Raw genomic sequence first — 23,431 nt, forward strand, 5'->3', positions numbered from 1 at the left:
TTGTGAACTAAACACCTACTGGATTCTCAGACATTCCGTTCATAGACAGCCATTCGTAGATTAGCTAGACAAGACTCAGTAAGTCATTGCAATAAATCAACCCCAACTCCATGTGTATTATTTTTCTGTTGCTACGATAAAATATTCTGACAAAAAGCAACTTTGGGACAGTGACTACATTTTGGCTTACAGGTGCAGAGGGTCTAACCACCACCGCGGCAGGAAGGTATGGTAGAGGGGCATGAGGACATGCTTCCTGGTAACCAGGAAGCAGAGCGCTCACATTTCATTCACACATAGGAAGCAGGGCAAAAGAGAGAAAAGGAAGTGGGGCCACAAACTCAGTGACGTATTTCCTCCAGCAAGGCTCTACTTCCTAAAGATTCCATAACTTTTACAACAGTACCACCAGCTCAGGACCAAGTGTTCAGATATATGAGCCTATGGGGAGTGTCCCACATTCAAACCACAGGACTGGTGTATGTAGTAATACATATAAATGCAAAATAAATACAGATGCATAACATTCTGAAAAACAACATACAGCAAATAGCCTTTGCCTTACTCTAGCTTGGTGTGGCTCCGTGACAGTGCTTTCAGTGAAGATTGAAGTATTGTCTGTAATCTCTTTGGTAAGTGAAATAAACAAGGAAAGGAAAGTTGAGAAGAGGAGGATGGGGTGGAGAACAACAGTCCAATAAAAGGTAAAAGTAGGAAAGGAAATCTGAGTGACACCGAAGATGGGTAAGACTTGTAAGGAAATATTCTTACCTGCTTTAAGCCACAGTAATCAGCAATACTGCAGATTAGCTCTGACATTGCCTGAACCTCATGAGATTTTTTTGTATTCATAAACTCAATCGCCTTCACATTTTCATCTGAACAAACATAAAGAAAATTAGAATACTGCTATGAAGGAGAATTTCAGTTGTCACACAAAAGTCACAGCTTTTTAAATTAAACATTAAAATGGCTTATGTTCTATTGTGGTATCTGTGTAAATGTATGATTTAACATTTATGATTTAAATTGGACTAATAAAAATTCACAGATTATTAAAATCATTCCTTAATATAACAAATAGTTAACTATAAGTGAAAAAAAAACTACCAAAACCAAAACTAAACAAAACAAAAAACCCTTGTCATCAAAGAATAGCTGTAACAGAGTAAAAAGATAATCAAGCAAAAAATTGGAAAAGGCATTCTAATATATATACATAAAAATAAAGCCAACCCCCACACACCAAGAAAATATGTCCAATTACAAGAACAGGCAAAGGAGCAGCCATTTTTCTATCTGTACTGTCTAATACAGTGGCTACCAAGCATACGATTATTTACACTCACACATAAAATTACCAAAGCGAAAATGCAAGCTAAACTTCTAAGCTATATCAGCCATATTTAAAGTGCTTAGTAACCACATGTGGCTATTTTCTACTATAAAGTGTATATAATTATATACACTATTAGATACACGAATATAGTATATAGTATTGCTGAACATTCAACAACAAGCACATTAGTACACACACTGTATGTTCTAGAACATAAAGCACATATAACAAGGCAATCAGCATCATCAGACCTGTGGGAATTGGGTGGTGGCAAGTACAAATTTAGGGTTGGGCTAGAAATAAATTTGTTATGGTGCGGTAGTGTTCACATGCAACACGCCTGCGTATAGGCTGAACCTCTTATTCTTCAATAGGAAAATGTAAACCTTACTAACAAGATGTTTCCAGAAGTAAATGGTTTTAATACAATGGCATTCTGATGACAGATACCAGCCTAGAACACAACACAAACTGACATACTCCAGGATGGGGGTATATTCCCCTTATGCAGCTTGCTGTCACTAGCTTGTCTTTACACTGTGATGTCAGCTTTCTTTCACTGGTATAAGACAACATCCATGTAGATCTTGGTCACATTTGTTATTCTCTCTCACTTTGATACCCAACACATATTACTAAAATGTCAGAAGGCAAGGGGAAGGCTAGGCAGACCATCCTTAATGAGAGGTCACTCAGTTGTGGCCAGTTAGAAACCTCTGGGATAAAGTACTTATGCTTCGGATACAATGACAACAGAAATGTTGCTGATGAACTCAACTACAGCCAGAACACCCTTACCCCAGCCATGACTTCCCAAAGTCCTTTGTAATTTGCTCCAGTGAAACATGGACATGTGAAAATAACTTTGATTAAAATACTTCGAGATAAAGGAAGAACAGCAATAAAAATAAAATAAAAAAATTGTATTAGAAGGGGAAGATAAGCTCCCTTTACAATGAAGGGCTTCCGTGGATCTGCTTTGGCCAGCAAACACTAATCACTGGTAATAGGACAAAATTACATATGCCTCTTAGTGAAGTGAATGAAAAAGCAAGTTAATCAGCATTCCAATTAAAACGGTAAAGCTGATTAATCATGGTGAAATAATCAAAGAAACCTTCCTGCATATGTCAAGTTACCAGAGTCAGAATTAAACAAGAAGAAAAAGGAACCGAGGTAAAATTCTAGATGGAAGGGATTTAAACACTACATCTATATGTCATGACTGAGCTCAGACTGATTCCTACACTAAGAAAAAAGCAGGCTGGAGAGATGACTCAGAAGGAAGAGGAGTTGTTAGTTTTGCAGAGGACACGGTGATTGCCTGACATGGCAACTCACAACTGCTCAAAACTAGTTCAGATGTCCTTTTCTGACCTCTGGTTGCACCAGGCAAACACTTGTACACAGACACGCATGTAAGCAAAGCACTCACATACATAAAATTAAAAAAAAAAAAAAAAATCAAAAAAAATTTTTTAAAAAGAAGCTATACACAATTTCTGCAACACTAAGATAAATTTAAATACATTCTGCTTATTAGACAGTATTACTAACACACAGTTAAAGTCCTGAATAAATCACCTTGCTATAGGTTAAGTAGGAATGTATTGGGTTCTTATGAACATGTGCTAAAATACTTTCAGGTAATACGGTATGTGTAACTGATGGTCAAAGGTCTCAGATGTTAAAGAAGCATGTGTGGGCGTCCTAACAGCAACAGGGAGGGCTTTGGTAAATCTGGGTCAAAACTATCAGGATTCATGGCAAGATTCAAGCAACGTTTGTCTAAGTTTATAGCTTTCAAAAAAAAAAAAAAAAAACCTTGGTGAACTGAGAGTCAAATGAGATAGCAGACATAAAAGACCTTAGGAAACAATAAAGGTCACATATTTTTATCACTGATGTAATCAGAATTTAACCCATTGTCCCTACTACTTAAGCTTGTTCCTCAGCATGGAACACAGCCTGATTTTAAAACCACAGCCTCCTGACCACTACCTTTTAACTGGAGTATCTTTTGACATTTTACATAACTATGGACATGAGTTTTAATCTATCCAGCCACCTGAGTTTTAATTTGGACAATCCCCACTTTCAGACACATTTCCCCAGCAACCACCCTCCACGTTCTTCATATTCTTCCCTAAGAACCAGCCATAGAGAAACCATTTTCCCACTGAAATAAAAACTAATTCATGTATTTTAACATCTATAATAGCACAATATAATATGTTTGAGAGTGTGAAACTAACTGTGGTAGAGACACTCAGAGGCTAACATAGGAAGGAGCAGAGAGCTCTATACAAGCTCTGCATACGGGATAAGGGAATCTCTTCTCTTCAGTATGAGCTAATTTATCATGGCTGATAATATCCAACAATAAATAAACTAAGACTATACAGGACAGACATACGTCAACGAGCCACACACTGCGTCTAAGTACCTAAACCGCGTAAGTATACATCATAATCACACATACCAATTCTCTGGTTTTTGTTTACTCGGAGGGCTGTAAGCAACTGCTCAAAAGGAGTACACAGTCCCAAGTTCTGCACAGAGTAGTGTTTTGCAGTTAGAGCAAAGGCTTCCACACTCAACAGCTTCTGAGAAGTTTCACAAAATATTTTGGGGAGATCAGTGAAACCTAAAAAGTCGGACATAAAAGATTAGCAACAGTTATGTTTGAGATTTTTAAAATAGCAAATGAACAACTGGGATTGTACGGCAGCTTACAGTGCTTTAACTTTCAGTCTCTGTTACATTCCCAACAGTTCCTTTGCGTTTATTATTTAAACTCTCAGCCTCCATAAAACCAGGATTTAGCATTTTCTCCAATCATGTCTTTAAAGATGAAATTACAATTTGGTTTTTGTGTTTTCCAGGAGCACCAGCAGCAGAAGTCTGAAGTCTGCAGAGTAATTATCTAATTTCTGAACTGTCTTTCTTTCATTCCCACAGCTGTGCATGTTCAGCTGTCCGTCTCTCCCACACCGTTGTCCCTGATTCCTGTTCAACAGTATCACAAAGTTGTATTCTTTTACGGCATTGTCAAGGGACATCAATTTCTTTCTAAAGTTTTTTTTTTTTTTTTTCCTTTTCCTTCTAATTTACACACAGCAGTTCATAAATCCTTAGTGAATAAAACAGTCCAAATCATTTAAAAAATATTTTTCAAAACCAAATCAAAGTGTAACAAACTAAAAGCAAGCACACAAAACCAACAAATGCAGTGTTGAACAAATGTGCAAGGCGTTCACTCTGGGGAACAACTTTGATTTACCAAAACCAAATGAACAGCATAATATATAACGTCATGAACCTTGTCACTAAAAGTCCACTGAAACACAAAGAAAACTGTTGCTCTCACACAAAGCTTGAAAACAATAGACATGTTATCTTCAAATTCTAAATAAAAACTATGTGCTTCTGCATATACATGCTTTCTTTGTAAAACTAGTATGTCTTAATTTGGTGTTATAATGTGTGATATTTATTATTAAAAAAAATAGCAGAGATGTGTGACTTCAACTTTGAATCAATTACATAGAAAATGAAACCACGAAGGTACTATGGTGAGTTTATTCAATATAGATTTTGGGACATTTTACAAGCTGAGTTTACTGATTCAGCCAAAAGTAATAAAATCTACATCAAAATATTTAGATATGATGCAGTGGGGGAAACTCAGTCAACTACTAAGTGAGAGTTTCAGGTTTAAGAGCAGTCTCAACATCTGCAGGGTCCAGGGGAGCAGTTTCTTAGCGTGTGATAGAATAAGACTATTAAGTGGCCGTGAGCAGAGGGGCCGTTATAATCGTCAGTATTGGGCAATGTTGCCAACAGAAAGAAATGTGATGTTTCTGTTGGAAAAGTGAATGTTTAAATCAACTTAGCTATCCTATTGAAAATTCTTGAAAAGATTCCAACTTGACTTGAACTAAACGCTATTAATTTGCTTTTAATTACAGCCCCCCCCCCCAATTTGGGCTATTGAATGCCTAAGTTAAAGTGTTTTCAACAATAGTTAATTTTTAAAGGGGTATATATTCTGATTCAATCTTATATCTTTAGAGTTAAAATCAGTTTACTCAGTCGAGAGTTTGACAATTAAAAATTATTTTGATCATAAAAGTACAGCTGAGGTAACTTTTCTCTCTCTCTCTTCTCTCTTCTCTCTGTCTGTCTGTCTGTCTGTCTCTCTCTCTCTCTCTCCTCTCTCTCTCTCTCTCTCTCTCTCTCTCTCTCTCTCTCTCTCTCTCTCTTTGAGAGAGACTCGGTTTGTTGCTTTTAGAGATTCACGGAGAAGGAGAAAGGAGAATGATCTTTCCTTTCTTTTGTGATCCACACATGAGGCGGCCACCGGCCAGTGCTGAAGTTGATGTTCCGGATGTTCCGGTCCTCACAGCACTGTGTGTCGTGTGTCATGGTGATGTGTGACAGTTTGTGGTTGGCAGCTAGGAGCAGAGAAGCTGCAGCTGCAGTGGGGCTTCGGCTATTTCTCAGTTGGGTGCAGACATTCCTCCTCACAGGGAAGTTTCATTGTTAAAATCTGCAGCCTGTTTGCTTCACCTGCACACTCCAAGGCTTGACTGTTTTGCCTACAGCGCCCTCTACTGGAGGTTCCTGATCTTACTCCAGTGTTGGCTTCTATTTTCTTTGTTATCACTATCCCATGGTGGGTCTCTTGTAAGAGAGGCTACAAGGCAGTATGTAAAACAGATTAACTGAGAGCTGGTGAGCAAGCCGGCCCTGGAGGCTATCCTCAGGCCCCATGTGGTGGAAGGCCAGAACTGACTCCTGCACCTTGTTCTCTGACCTCCACAGACTCAGGAAGGTATGCTATGTAGGCATCCATGCTAACAAATCATGCATACACTACACACACACACACACACACACACACACAAAACAATAAATAAAAGTAAGATTTAAAAACAATAACAACTTAGAAAATATGATAGAAAAGAGGCAGGAGAGGTTACTTTCAAAACATGATACCAAGATACCTCTAACTTGCTTTTAACACTTCTACCAGATGCCAATATATACAGGAAAACAGGAGTCAAACACACAGACCATGAGAACCTTTGAGGAAAAATGCACAAAGCTTTAAAAATAGAAATGAAACCAATGAGTGTATACTGGTAATTAAGTAAGATTTCAAAACTCCTTACCTGTTACCACACTTGAGTGTCCTATAAGAAGCAAGGGAAGACGAGCTCCATCAGGTCTCATACCACACTGTCCCATTGCTAAGATACTGAATGTTTAACACCACATTCCAGGCACGGTTAAATATTTTACCTGTCATTTGAGTAAGTTAATTGTTGCTCTTATGTCATTTGCAGTGGAAAAATCTAAGACTTGACAAGATAGTAACTGATTCAAATGTGCACACACTGTCAGGGGTGAAAAACCACAGCAGTCTGACTTCACACTCTGCTCTTAATCCCCACGTTATTTTGCATGCCACACCAGGCAAAACAACAGCAGGCATTATGATGGATGTGACTATCAGAATCAGGTCTGGCAACTTCTCTGGCTGATATCAATCTGAAGCAGTATGTTAAGATATTACACACTTGCTTATTTTTGTAGCCACTTTCTTTACTCCTCTTAATATTTCCCTCTCCACTAGAATGATCTTGGTTTCAGAAATTAAAATATAATTAGAAATTAAAATATAATATGAGATAATTAATGTCTATGAAAAGACAGTAAAATACATGTGTAAGATGTTCTGTGACATCTACTAGAAACAATTACTACTGTTCCATGTTCAGTTATAAAGCAAAAGTATTTTGCACACAGCATGAATGAATGGATGATGGATGGATGGATGCATGCATGAACAACAGCATATTTCAATTCACTTACTATTGTAGCATCATCAACTACGGAATTCTCCTAAGACTCCGTAGTGGCTGTACTCACTGAGGCCTCTACGAGGACTTCAATAGCACCACTGAGCCTGTTAGGGAAGCATAAAATCTCGTGTCAGCCTGATTGCTGACAATGTTAGTGGGAGACAAGAGTGACTTAGAGCAGACAGAGCACAGTATAAGATACAAATATGTACTAGTTACAGATATAACTGCATTATCGGGGTTGAGGAAATCATTAATCACACAGCCAATGGACCAGAATTTCAGGAAGATACTGGCAAGAGTATCTTCTTGATAATTATCTTCACAATGATATAAAAGTATTTTTGTATTTACTTCTACAAATACTCTTATTCCTGACATATCTTTCTCTTTTCCATCTTCCTGTGTTGATCAATAGCATTTCACTTACTGTTAAAGTGAAAACATCTTTTTATCTTTCACATTCTGTGTGCCTCCCATTCACATCCAGCTGATGTGAAACTGTCTTTCATCTGAAAACCCCTGCCATCACTGCTGTGGGGCAAACCCCGTCAGTTCCAGCACTGCACAAAAGCCTCATGGCAGTTTCCCTTTGGATAAAAAGCACAATGTTCCCCAAGTGGTGGACGAATTGAATGTGTTTTTTCTAAAAAAAAAATTTTTATCCCATGAAAATTTAATAAAAAGTTTTTAAGGCTTTGACTTCTACGATAGTTGACTACAGGGTTTAATTGTTAATTGTTTAATAGCCAAAAGTTAAATCTGTCTGTTAAATCCTACAAACTTTACAAATATCCATCATACTGTAATGTACAAGGAGAACAAATACAATACATATTGTTGCTTTAATATGAATCCATTACATGATCCAATTATATGCTAGGACTTTTTCTTTTTTTCCTAAACGACTCTAGCTTAATTTATAGTTGTATATAAAATGAAAAAAATATATTATTTCAACATTCAACCCATGCTTTTGGGTCAAACAGTACATATTAAGAAGGTCTGACATGCAGATGGTTACCACACCAATATTAACACCATAATGAATGCATAAATACAGTCAATCCTTCTAAAACCATCTTCACAATGAACTACATTACGTTTGAAATGAAATTAGAAATAAAATTAGAATTAACCATAATAGTTGAATTTAAAATTTCTTTACATAGCTTAATTTGTTCAGAAATAAACTATAGAATGCGACAAATTTAGAAATGCATTTGCTAAATAAAAAAAATAGATAAAAAGCAAAGTAATTCAGTGTGCACTACTGTGAAGTTGTAGTCATGGACACTAAGGTGGCATGAAGACTCGCAAACCCTACAGCACACTAGAGATACAGAACAGGGTAGAGAGAAAGGTCAGGGATGAAATGCTTGCCACGGAATCACAAACACCACAGTCAGGATCCTCTATTCTCTGTGAAAGACAGATGAATTCAGTAGCCTCCCTGTCCTAGGTGACTTCCTACTGTGTTGGGAAAAGACCACAACCAACCGTTCTTGAGAAAGAAATCATGAATTTGGCTTACATGTCCCAATCAGTCCAACACTGAGGGAAACCAAGGCAAGAACTCCAGCAGTCAGGTCCCTGGAGGCAGAGACTGAAGTGGAGGCCAAGCAGGAGTAAAGCTTCCTGGCTTTCTCTCCATGGCTCTATCAACCTGCTTTTTTATATAACCAAGGACCACCTCCTGCCCAGGGGTAGCTGGGCCTACAGTGGGCTGGGCGGGCATTCCCACATCAACTATTGACTAAAGAAAACTTCCCACCAGACTTGGCCAGTCTGACGGGAGCACCTGCTCAATTAAGGTTTTCTCTTCCCAAAGAATTCCAGTTCCTATCAAGCTGACAAAACTAATCAGCCCACTCCCTATGATTCCAGCTTGTGGTCAGCTTTTCCAAGGGACTCCTTGAAAAAGCTGACCAGCCAGACTAGCCAAAAAGGCAACCTCCAGCTTCGTCATGAGATCCTGTCTACCATGTGGAGAGCATCAAGGAAGAAACTGGACATCAATACCAGGTACACCCACATGTACACCCACATGCATGTGCATCCCTCACAAAAACATACATATACACATGTACACATACCACACATGTACACCAACATGTGGAAAAAAGGGTTTTTTTAAAGTGAGGAACAGCTTGACTGTTGGGCACACAGTAAGAATTTTATTGTATAGTATTGGAGAGATTAACTGGAGAGCAATGCAACAACTGAGATATAAACATGTTTTTATGTTGTAAGAGTAAAAATCCTCTATGGCTTGTGGCAGTTGATGTTGGGACACATTTTCCTCAGGAGTCCAGCCACTGGCAAATTGCTCGTGCTCCAGTAAACAACACTACATGCATACTCATACAAGCAACTCTAACGGAACTCAGTGGGACGTCACACATGCAGGAATGCACACACACACACACACAAACACACACGCACACACACGCACGCACACACACACACAGACATTAAAGTAGGAAGAAGGATAATTAGGAAGAAGAACGTAAGGAGTTAAGCAGGAGAGGGAGCGAACAAAGCAATGTAATGATGGGTGGATATGATTGAGACGTATTATATAGATGTACAAAATTTCCAAAATAATTAATTCAAACTCCCTTTATATGCTAAAAAGGATTTAAAATGTTGACAAATTGAGACACACAACTAGATTTGAGAATACAAAAGCCGTGTCTCATATATGTGTCACATTACATACACGTACATACATATCACATTACATGGATGTACATATATATCACATACATGTGCATATACATCACATCACATACACACCAAAAGTATCCTCTGGACAATGCTCAACACACAGGACTTTCTTATAGTCATCTGTAAACATTATAATAATTTAACTCTTAAACTGCTGTGAGAGAAATGAGAATAAAGTTCCAGTTGAAAGGAATACTTGACTTTGCATCTCTCTATACAACTGCTGAGGTCTGTGTTCTCGACCATTTGGATGTGAACTTTGCTTAACTTGTTCCTCTGCTGGATTTCCTCACAAGTTTAGAAAGAGCTTGTGGCGGACTGAATAGGAGAGGTGCCATAGCTCATGTGTTTGAACGCTTGCCCACAGGGAGTAGCATTATTAGATTTGACATTGTTGAAGTAGTTGGAGGAAGTGTGTCACTAGGGGGCGGACTCTGAGATCTCAGCAGCTCAAGCTGGCCTAATGGCGGAGTCTCTTCATGCAGCCTGAGATCAAGAAGTAGGCCTCAGCTCCTTCTCCAGCCATGTCTGCCTGCATGGCACCATGCTGTCTCTTCACAAAGCTAGATGAGGAAAGCCTAAGGAAGGCTTCCAATAAATTAGCTTGTAAAACAGCTGGGAATTTATATAATTGGGAGTTTTATACTCAAAAAGTTATCAGGTCCAGAGACATTTTCAAGGTCGATAGTCCAGTCTAGTCTCTGTTGTCATTAGACACACACACACACACACACACACACACACACACACACAAATTGGTTCTTAGACTTTCATGCATGCACGTATGCATGGACACAAATATTATTGTTCATTCTTAGCCTAAGGAAGCAAAGAAGTGGTATCACTGACCTTCTCGTTACACTTTACATTTTGTCAATATCTATTAAACATCTACAATGACCAGGCACTGTTCTAAAGTAATGGACAAAACACTTTTAACATTACTGCTTATGGGAAAAGACAAGAAAAAAGCTAAGGAAGGAAGGGAGTAGGACTAAGTAATGATTCTCATGAAAACCTGACTTAGTAATTGCTTGCTAAACAAATCAACGGGTTTAAACATGGACACTGAAAGGCTATTCCGTGGAATCAGGCGATGCAAAATTGAGAGTCTAATCTTCCACAAAAGCCTGCATCCCTGGTAAATTAATTTAAGCTGTGAAGTCACAAATCAGAAATTAAGGAATTCCCGATTTGCAATACAAAGATTAAGAGAAAATAGGGGCCAGACAGTAAAAATGCTTGCCTTATAAGCATTGGGGCCTGGGTATCCACAGTAAAAGCTAGGCGTGGTGGTATGGACTTGTAATTCTAGTATTGGGCTAGGGGGGAGGGGGACGGGGCAGAATTGGCTAGGTACTGAAGCTTACTGGGGACCAACCTATCCTAATTGTCAGCCCCTGTCTCAAAAGACAAGGTGCAGAGCTCCTGAGAAATAATACTATAAGCTGACTTTCAACATGAGGACAGGCAGGTGTACACACACACACACACACACACACACACACACACGGAGAGACAGAGAAAAAAGAAAAAAAATACTCATGCACCTAGCAAAAGCAAACTGCAGAACATACAATATGCACCAATGAATTAAGGTAATATCCCATCAGGTAGAGACAAAGTTAAACAAAGTCTTGTTCTGCACTTAAAAGTTGTTTTCTTGCATTTTCTTTGGCTTATTTTTTTTTTTTTTTAATTTTCGAAAGCCAACAAGAGTCATTTGTTCAACAAATATTTTATGGAGCACTTAATGTATGCCAAGTATTTTGCCACATGTTGGAATCCATCTGTTGCTAAGGCAAACGCAGTTCCCGCTCTTTAAAAATTTATGAACCAAATTATCAACACAGAATACTACGGGAGCAAACTGAAAGGGTGCCCAACTTTCCAACAACCAAGAACGATTGCAAAGAACCATTATTTCTCAAGTTCTATGATGAAAACACCCCTATAGGCCCATCTCCATCCCTGGTGGCAGTGTGCATTTACAGGATACTTAAGTGATGAAGTATATTCTCTAACGTTGACAACACCTGGAAAACCTGGAAGCAAAGCACAAGCAATTCCAGGAGCTAGCTGCTACTGTTCTTTGTCTATTTCCAAAGCAGAAACTTGGCAGAAGTTTCTTAGGGGTGTGAAACTCCAGAGCCTTGAAAACATCAGGGCGCATAACTGATATTGAATACACATAGTTTTCGAATGAACTAGCGAGCATTCAGAACTTTCACTATCACCATCCTAATGCACGATGCAATCGTCCTTGTACTGATTAGGAACCGGCTCTTAAATGGTCTCCCAAACTCACTTCACGGTTGTATGTATGGATCGTCACATAGTCTTCGGATGCTTCCAAAACTAAACTGTTGACTCATTAAGTGAAGGCACGCCTCTTCCCTGTGTTGACTACTTTTAGACTGTGGAACTCTACCGACACCCAGACAAGAACCAGGAGGGGACCCCGCCCGGACCACGCCCACCCTCGCTATTCCAATCCCTCCAATTCGTCTGCAAGGGACAGACAGCATCCTTCCAGTCCCTGCCACTTCCGCCGAGTTCCACCAGGGGGCGCGCCGCCAGCCGCCCCTCCCGCCCGCCCCGCCACTCACCTGATCCCGCCTCTGCCTCCCCCAGGGGAAGCGGCTCACGCGGCTCGGCCTCCGCCGCCGACTTCCTCAGCGCCGCCAGCACGCTCTCAGGGGGCAGGTCGACCAGCTCCTGCCAGATCGACTTGGTGTAGAAGTCCACCGTGTGCGCGCTGGAAATGGCCAGGGCGCCCCTGAGGAAGCTCAGCAAGTCCTGTAACTTGGTGTGCAGCGTGGGCAGGTCCGGGGTCCTGGGGAGAGAGCAGGCCGCAGCCATGACGCTCGCCCTCCAGGGCTGCAGGTGGCGCCAACATGGCCGCGGGACACCTCTCTCCCCCTCTCCCCGGAAGCAGCACAGGCTGAAGCAGTCGAGCTCCGAGCAGGCGCTAATTTGAGGGGGGGGAAAACGGGCGATTGATTGCTTTTGCCTGGTGACGTATTATGTCGGCGTCCACCGTAGTTCCTAGAACCCGCTGGTGCAAAATGGCGCCCGGGCGACCGTCTTCGAGGTGGCGAACCGGCGGATTTGCGGCGCGTGGGGAAGGGACTCCTCAGGTCAGATTCGGGAACCAGAATGGGAAACGCAGGACCTGGCGGCCGAACCACCAGCAAGCCTTCCTGGGGAGCGTGCGCGAGGGTACGTAAGGAGACAGCCGTGGAGGAGTCGTCGGGCCCGGGGGATCCGAGGGTGCGCGATGAGTCCCGGCTTGGGAAAAGGACGTAGACTGGGTCCGGCTTGAGATCCGGGAAGCGGTTCCTAAGCCTGCCAAACCCGGGAGCTTCTCAGTCCTGTGCGTGGAAGAATCGGACGGTGCTGTCAACTTATATCATTTAACGCTGCTCTTTCGTCTAAGGGGAAGCACGGAGCGTCGAGGTGCACGTTCAGAGTAGCATACAGACATACTTGCATCTATATTATAGCAAAGGGAAGAGAGAAAGATCGGGTTTAACATACACTGCCCCAAAGCTTTAATAAGTGAAAACCACAGTAGCCCTCCTCGTCTCATACTGCTGTCTTCCTTAGATTCGATGTCTTGTCTTTGTTAGGCCTCTCATTGCAGTCAAATGGCTAAGTGTTTTTTTTTGTTGTTGTTCGATCTAATAATAACTGACAGGTGTTCAGAAAGTTGTACAGGTACCCCCTTTCCCCCCGCTTTGTTGTTTTGTGTTTTATTTGGGAAAATAAGTGATTAGTAAATTTCTCCAAGGGGAAAATAGTAGATTACCCCACCTTAATTTTCAGTATTTACTGAAGACCCAAGTGAGATTTTGTGTGAATTAAAGAAAAATGTAATTTGTGAATATGATTATAAATTCAAGCTGAGCTGTAAAGTTAAGTTTACTGTACTTAGAAGTTTTTTATGTGATGTCTGACAAATGTTAGCCTTATATTCAGGTAAAGGGCCAGCCTGCTCTTCAGTATCAATAAATGTGTTGCCTAACTTAATCTTTAAAGCAAAGCCAAGTAAGTCTATCATTTGAGTATAATGTAAAAGAAAAAAATCTTCATTTAATTTATCACTTTCTGTTAAAGTAATTGTGACTGAAATTCTTCAATGCTAGGGCAAGGCTTTGCATTTCGGAGAAAACTGAAGATCCAGCAAAATTATAAGAAATTACTGGGGAAGGTCAAGAAGGCACCAACCTCACAGGAATCCCAGTTCACTGATCATTACCCAGAGCACCTGAAACACCTCTATCTAGCCGAAGAAGAAAGACTCAGAAAACAGCAAAGAAAGGTTGGCCTGGCTTTGTCAGAAGAACAAGCTGACCAGCCTTTGCCTGAAGTGGAAGGCAACACTGAGCAGACTTTGTCTGAAGAACAGTCCAGTGTTCACCAGCCTCAGCCAGAAGAGCTAAATACAGTAAAGTATGTACTTTCTTCTTTGGAAGTTCTTTAAGTGTAAATACTGTTTTATTGAAGAGACAGAGAAACTTGTGTAAGAATTAGAGTTTTTCTAACACATTTTTTAAGTTGTGTAATAATATTTCACCGAGTCTCCTTGTTTAATGTTAAATGACTGCAGTAGGCTAGTTGAGCATAGATGGGGAAAATATGAAATGAGAATTAATAGATCTGAGTTTTGAATTGCAGCCTCTCAAGAACAAGTAATATAATTGGACTGTAATTAAGCCCAGTTATTAATTTGTGTTTCTTAATGTGGGGCGGGGGCTGGGTTTAACGTTGTAGATCTGTAAACCCAACATTTGGGAATCGGAGACCAGGCCAGCATGGGCAACATAACCAGATAGTAGAAAAATAATGCAAGTGTGTAGCCATGGGCACTTTGGATTATCAAGCCAGACTTTCCATGCTGGTAAACCAGTGTCCACCATGACAGGAAGGATAGTGTAAAAGTCTTTGAGAGCCACTATGGCCAGTATCTTGCACAGCCTCACCCTGGATCATCTTCTCAGGTCAGTGATGTTCCTAAACATTATAGTTCATGACATTTTGTCATGTTCATTTATATCAGGTATTCTAAGTCATACTTGATAGGTGGTAATTTTGTGTCTGCTAACTGCTGTTCTCTGTATCTTAACTTGCATTTTCTGCAAAGGGTACAGGAAATAGGTTGCAGTTAATGAAAACCAAGGAAAGCATGGCTTTATATGCTGGTAACCTCAGAAGGCTGATGCAGGAAGATTGCTGTTAATTCAAAGCTAGCTTGTGGTACATAGTAAGATACCATCCTACGAAACAACCAAAATGTTTAACACGTGGACTTTCTCCTGGATGAGTGCTGACTCATCCCTGATAATCCCTGTACTGAGGAGGTTTAACACAGGAGGACTGAATAATTAGAGGTTAAGCCGGAGTAGATGGTGAGTTTCAGGCCAGCTGATACTACTTTATCTTAAAACAAGACCCTCTTTACCACTTTGATTTTATAAGAGCTAGTTTATAAAACTTTGACACATACAGTTCAAGCAAAACTATATTATCATGTGCATAGCAAGGCATCACTTTAGATCTTAACTTTTTTTTTTTTTCACCAAACTATTGTCTTTCAAAACTAGGGCAATGACATATGCAAGATGAAGCCAGGCAAAATTCCATCATGGACTGGGGAGGGACTCAGAAAGTTCCATATGTAGCTTAGGAGATTTTGTCAATTTATGGCTGAGGAGGCGGAGTCTGTCTTCCACAGACATGCCTGAGAGATTCCCCATGCTCCAGTCGATGGCTCCACACCCATGCACGTGCACATGCTGGCTTCAGGAAGTGGACTCGGTTTAATAAAATTATAAAAGATGCACATGAAGCTAGGAGGGAAAAGTAAAGGATGGGGAAGGCGTTGGAGAAGAAATGGTGGGCGCATTTGCTCAGTAATACTTTGTGTGAATATATATAATTCTCAATTAAAAAAAATAAAATTGAGCATTAGTTGTGCTGCAGTAAGAACAAAGTATACAGTGGGGATGAAGGAAGAAATGAGGGTTGGTTTGCTTTGGTTTTCAGTAGACTCTTCTGTCATGAAATAATAAATGAGACAGGTAGATCCTTGGAGCTCATTAGCTAGCCCCCTGGTTTGTGGAGAGACCTTTCCTCAAATACAGTGATGAGCAGTCCTTAGTCTCTGTACATAGTGTACATGTACACTATGCCCAAACCTACGTGAGGAACACTCACGTGCATGAGAATTTGAAGTGAAGAATGATACTATCTCAAACTGAAATGTGGGGAGGAAACCTTTCGGGGGGGAGGAGTCCAGCGGCGGGGTCCCACATTCACACAGCTGCAGTGGGCAGGCGGCAGTGGCTGCGGTTCGGGGTTCCAGAAACTGGCAATCTGGCGGCGGCAGGCCCAGGCGACACATGGAGTTTCCAAAAGCTTTTATTGTTCATGGCATGACAAATGGGTGTAGATGATGAGCGCTCCCCCAAAAGCCAGGCTCACCTGGCCTTTTATAGGGAGGGGGAAGAGGGGAGGGAATAACTTAATTAGCTATGCCCCTGGCCTTTAAATAACTCATTAATATTTAAATCTCTGGAGGTGGAGACGTGTTAATCATGCCCTCTACCTGTGTCCTACGTGATTGATGAGCACAGGTTAAATGGAGTTACCTCATCCAAGGCCCAACACTGAAGTTCTCAGAAGTAGATAATAGAAGGAAGCACAAAGCCTATTGGATGTTTGGGGCTAGAAGATCAGTACTGACTTGATAAGGACAGTTTGGAATGGTGGAGCAGAAATCATGTGTCAGAGAGGGAGTGAGTTGGAAGTCATGACTACTTTATTATTTACTATGAAAAGTTAAACATTAGCAGACCACCAGATACACTTTGGTAATAGAAGACATATGCATTTATTTTTTAACTAGGGAGCTGCTGAAATAGATTGTAGTTATGACACGAGAAGGTGAGACTCACAGGAAAGGAAGGTTGTTACCAAGTCATGTAACAAGTGACACACTAGTGACTTTCCTTTCCAAGAGCTTAGAACACTTCAATGTAGAGCAAGACAAATGAAGGGATGACTTGTGGTAAGATGAGACAGACAGACACAAGGTGACAAAAGCAGTCACACTGAGGTTTGTTTATGCCTCCTTGCATCTGGTACTTACCCTCTGTTACTAACAGGTTACTATCAATTCATCTATGCTTGTTAAATATTTCTCCCCCCAAATCCCCATTTACCATCCTTTAACCTGTAATTGTGACTGTTCTCTAGCTTTGATGTCTTTGGGCATCTTCCTTATGTTGCTACTGTAGTTGGTATTGGTATTTTCTTCATGCTTCCTTCCATTTGAATTAGTGACGTTTTTGTATATGAATACTGGATTTGACACAGTTGCATAATTTTGGTTGAATCATTTTTGAATGATATAACTTACCTATCTTAATCTATCTTGCAAGTTCTGTGACTTTTCCAAAGAAAAAGAAAAAGAAAACTTCAAACCAAAAGGCACAGGAAGACTATGAGCGAGTACAAGCAAAGCGAGCTGCTAAGAGATTTGTAAGTCCTGCTTTGTGGTTATTTAGCCTAGTTTATCTTCAACATGTGGGACGCTATGCTTCTGAGTATTGACATATAATACTGTCTGCTTTAATACTTATTTTATGCTTTAGTCAGTAGACTTGTAGAATTGTATAATATTCAAAGTCCTTGATTGACTCAGACAATCCTAGTAGGTCAAGGATAAGATTTAAAAAACAAACGAGCAAAAAAAAAAAAAAAATGTTGCTGTTAAGTTAAAATGAGCATCTGTGGTAATGTTTCTCAAACTATGGCCTAGGAACTGGGTTTTTTAGCAAGTTCCTTGAAACTCTTATGTGCTTACATTTGAGTTCTTGAGACCTAAGTGTTAAAAATATTGATGATTTTCTTAATTTAAGAAAATTAATGAATAATTTTCAGATTTTTCTTGAGGCAGGGTCTCACTATGTAGCTCTGGCTGGCCTGGAACTCAGAGATCCACCTGCCTCTGCCTCTTCAGTGCTGTGATTAAACACATGCTCTACTAAGCCCAGCTTCTTATCCTTATGTATGTTTAAAATAAATACATGGTTAACTGATTGTAAGTAATGTGATGTAGCATGATAAGCACCTGAGGATCTGTTTATAAAGCCAAGCTCTGCCACAGAGTGGTCCCCAGCAAGGATGTCACATCCTTATCACCGAGCTTAGTCATTGTGTGTAAGACCAACACAGCAAACTGTAAGGTTCTTAGAAGGATAATATGTGCTATAGGTTCACAAATTGCACGTACGATTCCTTGCTAGTTATAATTACTTGTAGTCACAAGTAAGTGTAAATCTAGTGTTAGTCTATAGTGTATCATTTTGTGGCTCCCTGGACCAGAAATGGTAAAGCGTCTTTTCAGCTATTACATTGATGCTAGTAATAATGTTAGAGTGCTTGTTGAATCATGGATCTTCACAACTGTTAACGTTTTCAGTTATAGTCCTCTATACATAGATTTGAATTTTCATCATAGCAAGTGAAATGAGCATCCTAGTCCTTAGATGGTACAATTCATGTCTAGCAGAATGTTTTGCACTTATATAGTAAGTAGGTAGTCAGCATTTTCTAGGTTAAATCTGAATTACTTAGCAACAACAAAATACAAGTATGGTTTTCTGGGAATGAACTTTTTAATGTTACCAGGATATTAACAGTTAATCTCTGGAAAGGATCCTTTTTTGTTTGTTTTTGTTTTTGTTTGTTTGTTTTGTAAAGAATTAGAGGGCTAATTCATTGGTGGATTTAAACAGTGAAATTGTTAAGTATTTGACTTCTCAGTGAAATTGTTAGACTTGACTTCTCTTTTACTTACATGCCAATGCATAAAGTGCTGCCTGACCCTCTTACTCTGTGCTGTTCCTTATGTCACTATGGTATTAAAGCAAAGAGGACAACTATGTCAGTTCCCCTCATACACAACAGAAAAGACAGGCTGTCAAGGCTTGCAGAGCGCAGCAATCTCACAACAGTTTCTGACCTATATTCTTGTTTATGACTGATGCACATCATGTGTGTTTGCAATTGCAGGAATATGAAATGAGAAAGCAAGAGAGAGAAGAGGCTCAAAAGCTCTACAAAAAGAAAAAAATGGAAGCTTTCAAAATACTGAGCAAAAAGACTAAAAAGGGCCAGCCTAACCTGAATGTACAGATGGAGTACCTTCTTCAGAAAATACAGGAGAACAGTTAAAGCGGACACTTTGTTTATAAGCACTGAATTCTGACTGACTGTTGCATCCTTTTATATTGTATCAGGAGCCTCCTCATGGTGAACTTTACTTGCTGGCATCAAATGGATTGCTGAATTAAATTTTATTTTTGTGAAAGAAAAATTTCTATATAGACTTTATCCTGAAGATCTTTAAAAACTTAAGTGGAATTTGTATGAAATAAACTGCTTTGAAATAGGAGGCCTGAGCTCACAGTGAAATATCTCAGTGACGTGAACATGTTTCAGTTAGTTACTGGAAATTAAACTTAGGTCCTTGCACTGACCTGGCAGCTGTACTAACACTAAAGCTTTGTTGTAGCCCCTGGGAGTTTTGAGATAGGGTTTCTGTGCGGTTTATTTCTGCTCTCAAACTGGTGCTCTTCCTTGCCTCGGTCAGGACTGGGATTTCAGACCGGCACCTCTAGCCCTGATAGATTATTCAGTGTTTAAGGTCATTTTAATTAAGGGAAGGAATGACTCACCTTTGGTGTTTTTATTTATTAATTTTTAGTACATGGTACAGGAAAGTGGATTTTCTAGGCTACCTGAAAGTACATTAAAAGAGCTTGTATTTCCATAATAAGGTAGACCTAATAAATTTGATTTATGGATTGAATTTCATAGAAGCATTCTGTTTAGTGGAAACATTTTTTTAGTATCTTTTAGATAATGGTAGACATGCAGCATTTTCACAGTCATCAAGCTCTGTATTGTCATGATGTAACACTGTTGGTACCTCTGTGAGCTGAGAGAACCTTTCTGCCATCAGTTGCCACAGAACTAGAAAGCCTCAGCATTGTAAGCAAAAAGACTGCACAGTAATGGTTGTAAAACTGTGTGCTTTATAAATGGTAGCAAATACATTCTAAAACTGTCTTAAAGCTTTTAGAGACGCTTTGCATGTTATGGCCTTCATCATGAGTTTAAAAGTTCAGTAATGTACTGAGGAAATACACAACTTGCTCTCTGCATAGAAAAATAATGCTTAGAAATATGTGATATGCTGTTGGACGTGAACAGCCCAGAAAGCCACAATCTGATTAAGGAAGCACACACAGTAAACAGTTTCCTTGAACTCCTTTATTCACATCTGTGTTCTAGATTCTTCAGGTTAAAATGTAGACATCTGGTCCTTTTAAGATTTAAGTGAAAAATAGGATTAAGTATCTTTTATAACATTGTTGAGGTCTGCAACTGAGGGCTCTTTTTGTTTTATTTTAGTCTTGTTTGCTTGGATTTGTTTCATTTTGTTTATATCCAGAGATGTTTGAGGACAGCAATCAGCATTAGGTTCAAAATGAAAGGTTCAGACATGAGTGTGGTTAAAAAAAAAAACCACATAGCTCATCTGAAAGCTACACCCTGAGGTTTGACTAGCAGAGACTGTCTCAGTAATGGCTGTTGATTCTTATGCTACACTTACCAAAACCTCAGCCTCAGCATCATGAGGGAAATTTAATGTTTTTTAAAAAAAAAAAAGTAGGGAAGCTGGGTGTGGAGGCTGAATCATCCTGGTCCATGTACAGAGAGAAAAATAATTGCTTAAGAAAAGGCTTCAAGGTCACTAAAGCTAGAGACAAATAAAGCAGAAGAGAAATGAGAGAAAAGTGTTGGAGATGTAGTGAAGTATATAAAAACAGTTAACGAGGAGTGGGGATAATATTTCCTCTCTCTTCCTAATTGTCCCATACAGAGGAAATATTGTCTCCATATTGGCTGACTTGTTCTGCCTTGGGACAGTATTGTAACTTAAATTTGAGAACATACAAGTTGGTTTAGAGTATATATAATCTCCATATCCCAACCTACCCTACTTGTATATATGTTAGATGTACATATACTACATTATATGTTTATATGTACAAGTATACATGGGTCACTATGTTGGACATATATGGTGGACACCAACAGTTGATGCCTTCAATCATCCAGAACCTGATTTTTTGAGATAGAGTTTCTCACTACCCTATGGCCTTCCTGTCCCTGCCTCTCCAGCACTGGGTTTGCAAGGAACAGCATTTTGGCCTTTAAGCAGGTGCTGGGCAATCCCAGCTCAGATCTACCTGCTTGGACAGGACAGGAGTCATTTTACCAACTGAGACATCTTTTGAGATGGATTCTCATGCTGTTTGCCTAAGCTGACCTCAACTACTATACTTGGTCTCCCACATCTCTAGGAGCTAGTATAGACACATGTTAGCATACTAGATAGACTTCAAATACTCTTGATCATCATTCTCATAAAAACAAATTCTATTTAGAAAGGATAAAAATGGGAATAGACACGTAGCAAGGAAAAGGCCAGTGTTCTGAGCAGTGTAGTATCTGAGAACTTGTTCTGTAGGCTGAAGTTACAGCTTAGAGGAAGATTGCTTGTCTGGCCTCTCAAAGTCCTGGGCTAAAGCCCCAGTGCTACAAAACAAAATAATTAAAAAGTTAAGCTACACATGTCCAATTTACCAAGAGAAAAATTTAAAATATAACTATGAACACAAAGAAGCTTTAGATGCCCAGAGCCTGGTTTCAGGCTTTGAATTTACCATACACAGGAAGTTTTGCCATAGCTTTAATTCGTAAAAGTGCAATATTGTTTCCTTTTGTGCCTCCTCCTCCTCCTCTCCTTCCTCTTCTTCCTCTTCTTCTTTCTCTTCCTCCTCTTCTTTCCCTTTCCTTTCTTCCTTCTCCTCCTATACCTTCTTCCTTCTCCTACTCCCCCATCATCATCCTCATCTTCTTTTTGAAATGGGTTTCTACATAGCTTTGGCTGTCCTGGAACTCTGTAGACCAGGGTGGCCTTAAACTCATAGAGATCTGCCTACCTCTGCCTTCCCAGTGCTGGCATTAAAGATACCAACCACATTCAACTTTCTGTCTTCAATCCTTAAAGTATTATGATGAGAGTTTGGCTTGAATTCAGAGCATCCTTGTTTACTAGAAAAATATTCTACAGAGGTGGAATACTTGGCCTCAGACACGAAATGAGATGGGATGTAAAGGTGCTGGACATGGCCTTCAACTAAGGCACAGAATTTCCTCCCTTGTTCTTCCCAAACTTAAAAGCCAATAATCCTCTCTGTCATTATGCTTGAGACTGTGGCTCATAAAAGCTGGTGTCCTGGATGGCCACAGCAGATGGCAGCCAACGTGAGGCTTGGCATGCTCTCCTAAGTGCTAAAATCAAGCAAGGTAATGGCAGAAGGAGTCAGCCTCAGATACAGACTGTTGTGGCTTGACCTTGACCTATATTTAAAATGCATGTGTGAATAGCAGTGGCTTCAAAACTAGATAACAATCTTATTTAGAACACAGATTCAATGACAGAAAAAAAAAAAGATAATTGGGTACGATAGACATTATCGATTAATCAGTGTTTGCTGCTTTTACAGCTTCAAGATAGATGGCTTGTGTACAGTACAGAGCTCCGAAAAAGTTTAAGGTCTAGTTTGTTCATACCAGTTGTTGAATTTCAGTATACATGGCAATTTGACTATTGTAAGTAGGAAAGAGCAAAAGCAGTTAAAGGACCCCAGTTGTTGATATGGCACCATTGTAAATGCTTTGTTTTTTAAGGTTGTATCAGTATCTCAAATACATGCTGGCTGAGAGGAGAAAATCGATCTACCATACAGAATGCACAAGGGTGATAAATTTAACTCCTCATTGACAGATGCCTTCCAGTTTAAGTGTGCAGCTGATGTGAATACCATGCTGGTAAGAGCCTAAAGCCATCGTCAGCCGTCCTGCCCATTTCTCTAGATCCATGACTTTGTAATTCAGAAGCTCTGATACGGATTCCATTTGCTCAGAGCAACAATTGGGTTGGAGGAGTTAAATCATGTACAGAGTAGCTGCCTTTTAAATGAGGGTATGAGACAAGTGTGATGATCTTGGGTGTTTTATTAATTTGTCAGGCCTTTTGAACATCGAGAGACACTCTAGACTTAGTGTTGAATCAATTTAGCTTTTGAAGAGCTCAATGACTCATGTTCATTCTTAAAATAGACAATGAGGCTACACCTGCTGACAGCTCTGACCAAGAGTTAGGCACACTTCTGGCTGAGTGTCTTGTGAATGAAACATGAAACTGGGGAGAACGTCAATTTTCTTTAAATTTTTTTTTAAACTTTTAACAGTATGAAGTCTGAAAGTGTGAATCTAGGGGCAATTTCTTTTTTTAATTTGAACGTTAACCTAGATGGTGATTTCATCTGAAGATTTCTCTTTATTC

At 39.8% G+C, this 23,431-nt stretch overlaps 2 protein-coding genes across 4 annotated transcripts in view; one reads left to right on the plus strand and one right to left on the minus strand.

Annotated features, from left to right (window-relative positions):
* The window catches only part of Mettl25 (methyltransferase like 25), a 70,889-nt gene extending 58,088 nt beyond the window's left edge, over positions 1–12,801 (minus strand). Inside the window, exons 1-5 of one of the 2 annotated variants that reach the window (XM_076920117.1) lie at positions 12,549–12,687; positions 7,220–7,313; positions 6,517–6,646; positions 3,822–3,986; positions 772–878 (exon numbers count right to left, since the gene is read on the minus strand). In XM_076920117.1, coding sequence (XP_076776232.1) covers positions 772–878; positions 3,822–3,986; positions 6,517–6,592 — 348 coding nt within the window. In that variant the 5' untranslated portion in view covers positions 6,593–6,646; positions 7,220–7,313; positions 12,549–12,687. Of the gene's footprint in view, positions 1–771; positions 879–3,821; positions 3,987–6,516; positions 6,647–7,219; positions 7,314–12,548 lie in introns of both variants that reach the window. The other variant, XM_076920116.1, reaches the window with a different exon arrangement.
* Positions 12,610–19,402, plus strand: Ccdc59 (coiled-coil domain containing 59). Of its 2 annotated transcripts, XM_076920119.1 has the most exons (5): positions 12,610–12,748; positions 12,985–13,161; positions 14,088–14,394; positions 17,385–17,484; positions 19,021–19,402. In XM_076920119.1, exons 2-5 carry the CDS (start codon positions 13,008–13,010, stop codon positions 19,180–19,182), a joined length of 723 nt encoding a protein of 240 aa, XP_076776234.1. In that variant the 5' UTR covers positions 12,610–12,748; positions 12,985–13,007; the 3' UTR covers positions 19,183–19,402. The 2 variants fall into 2 exon arrangements, with proteins under 2 accessions (XP_076776234.1, XP_076776233.1); XM_076920118.1 differs by lacking the exon at positions 12,610–12,748 and having other exon boundaries at positions 12,822–13,161.
* The last annotated feature ends 4,029 nt before the right edge of the window (positions 19,403–23,431 follow it).

The sequence above is a fragment of the Arvicanthis niloticus genome, chromosome 22 (genome assembly GCF_011762505.2).
Source record: "Arvicanthis niloticus isolate mArvNil1 chromosome 22, mArvNil1.pat.X, whole genome shotgun sequence".
Lineage (NCBI taxonomy): Eukaryota > Metazoa > Chordata > Mammalia > Rodentia > Muridae > Arvicanthis > Arvicanthis niloticus.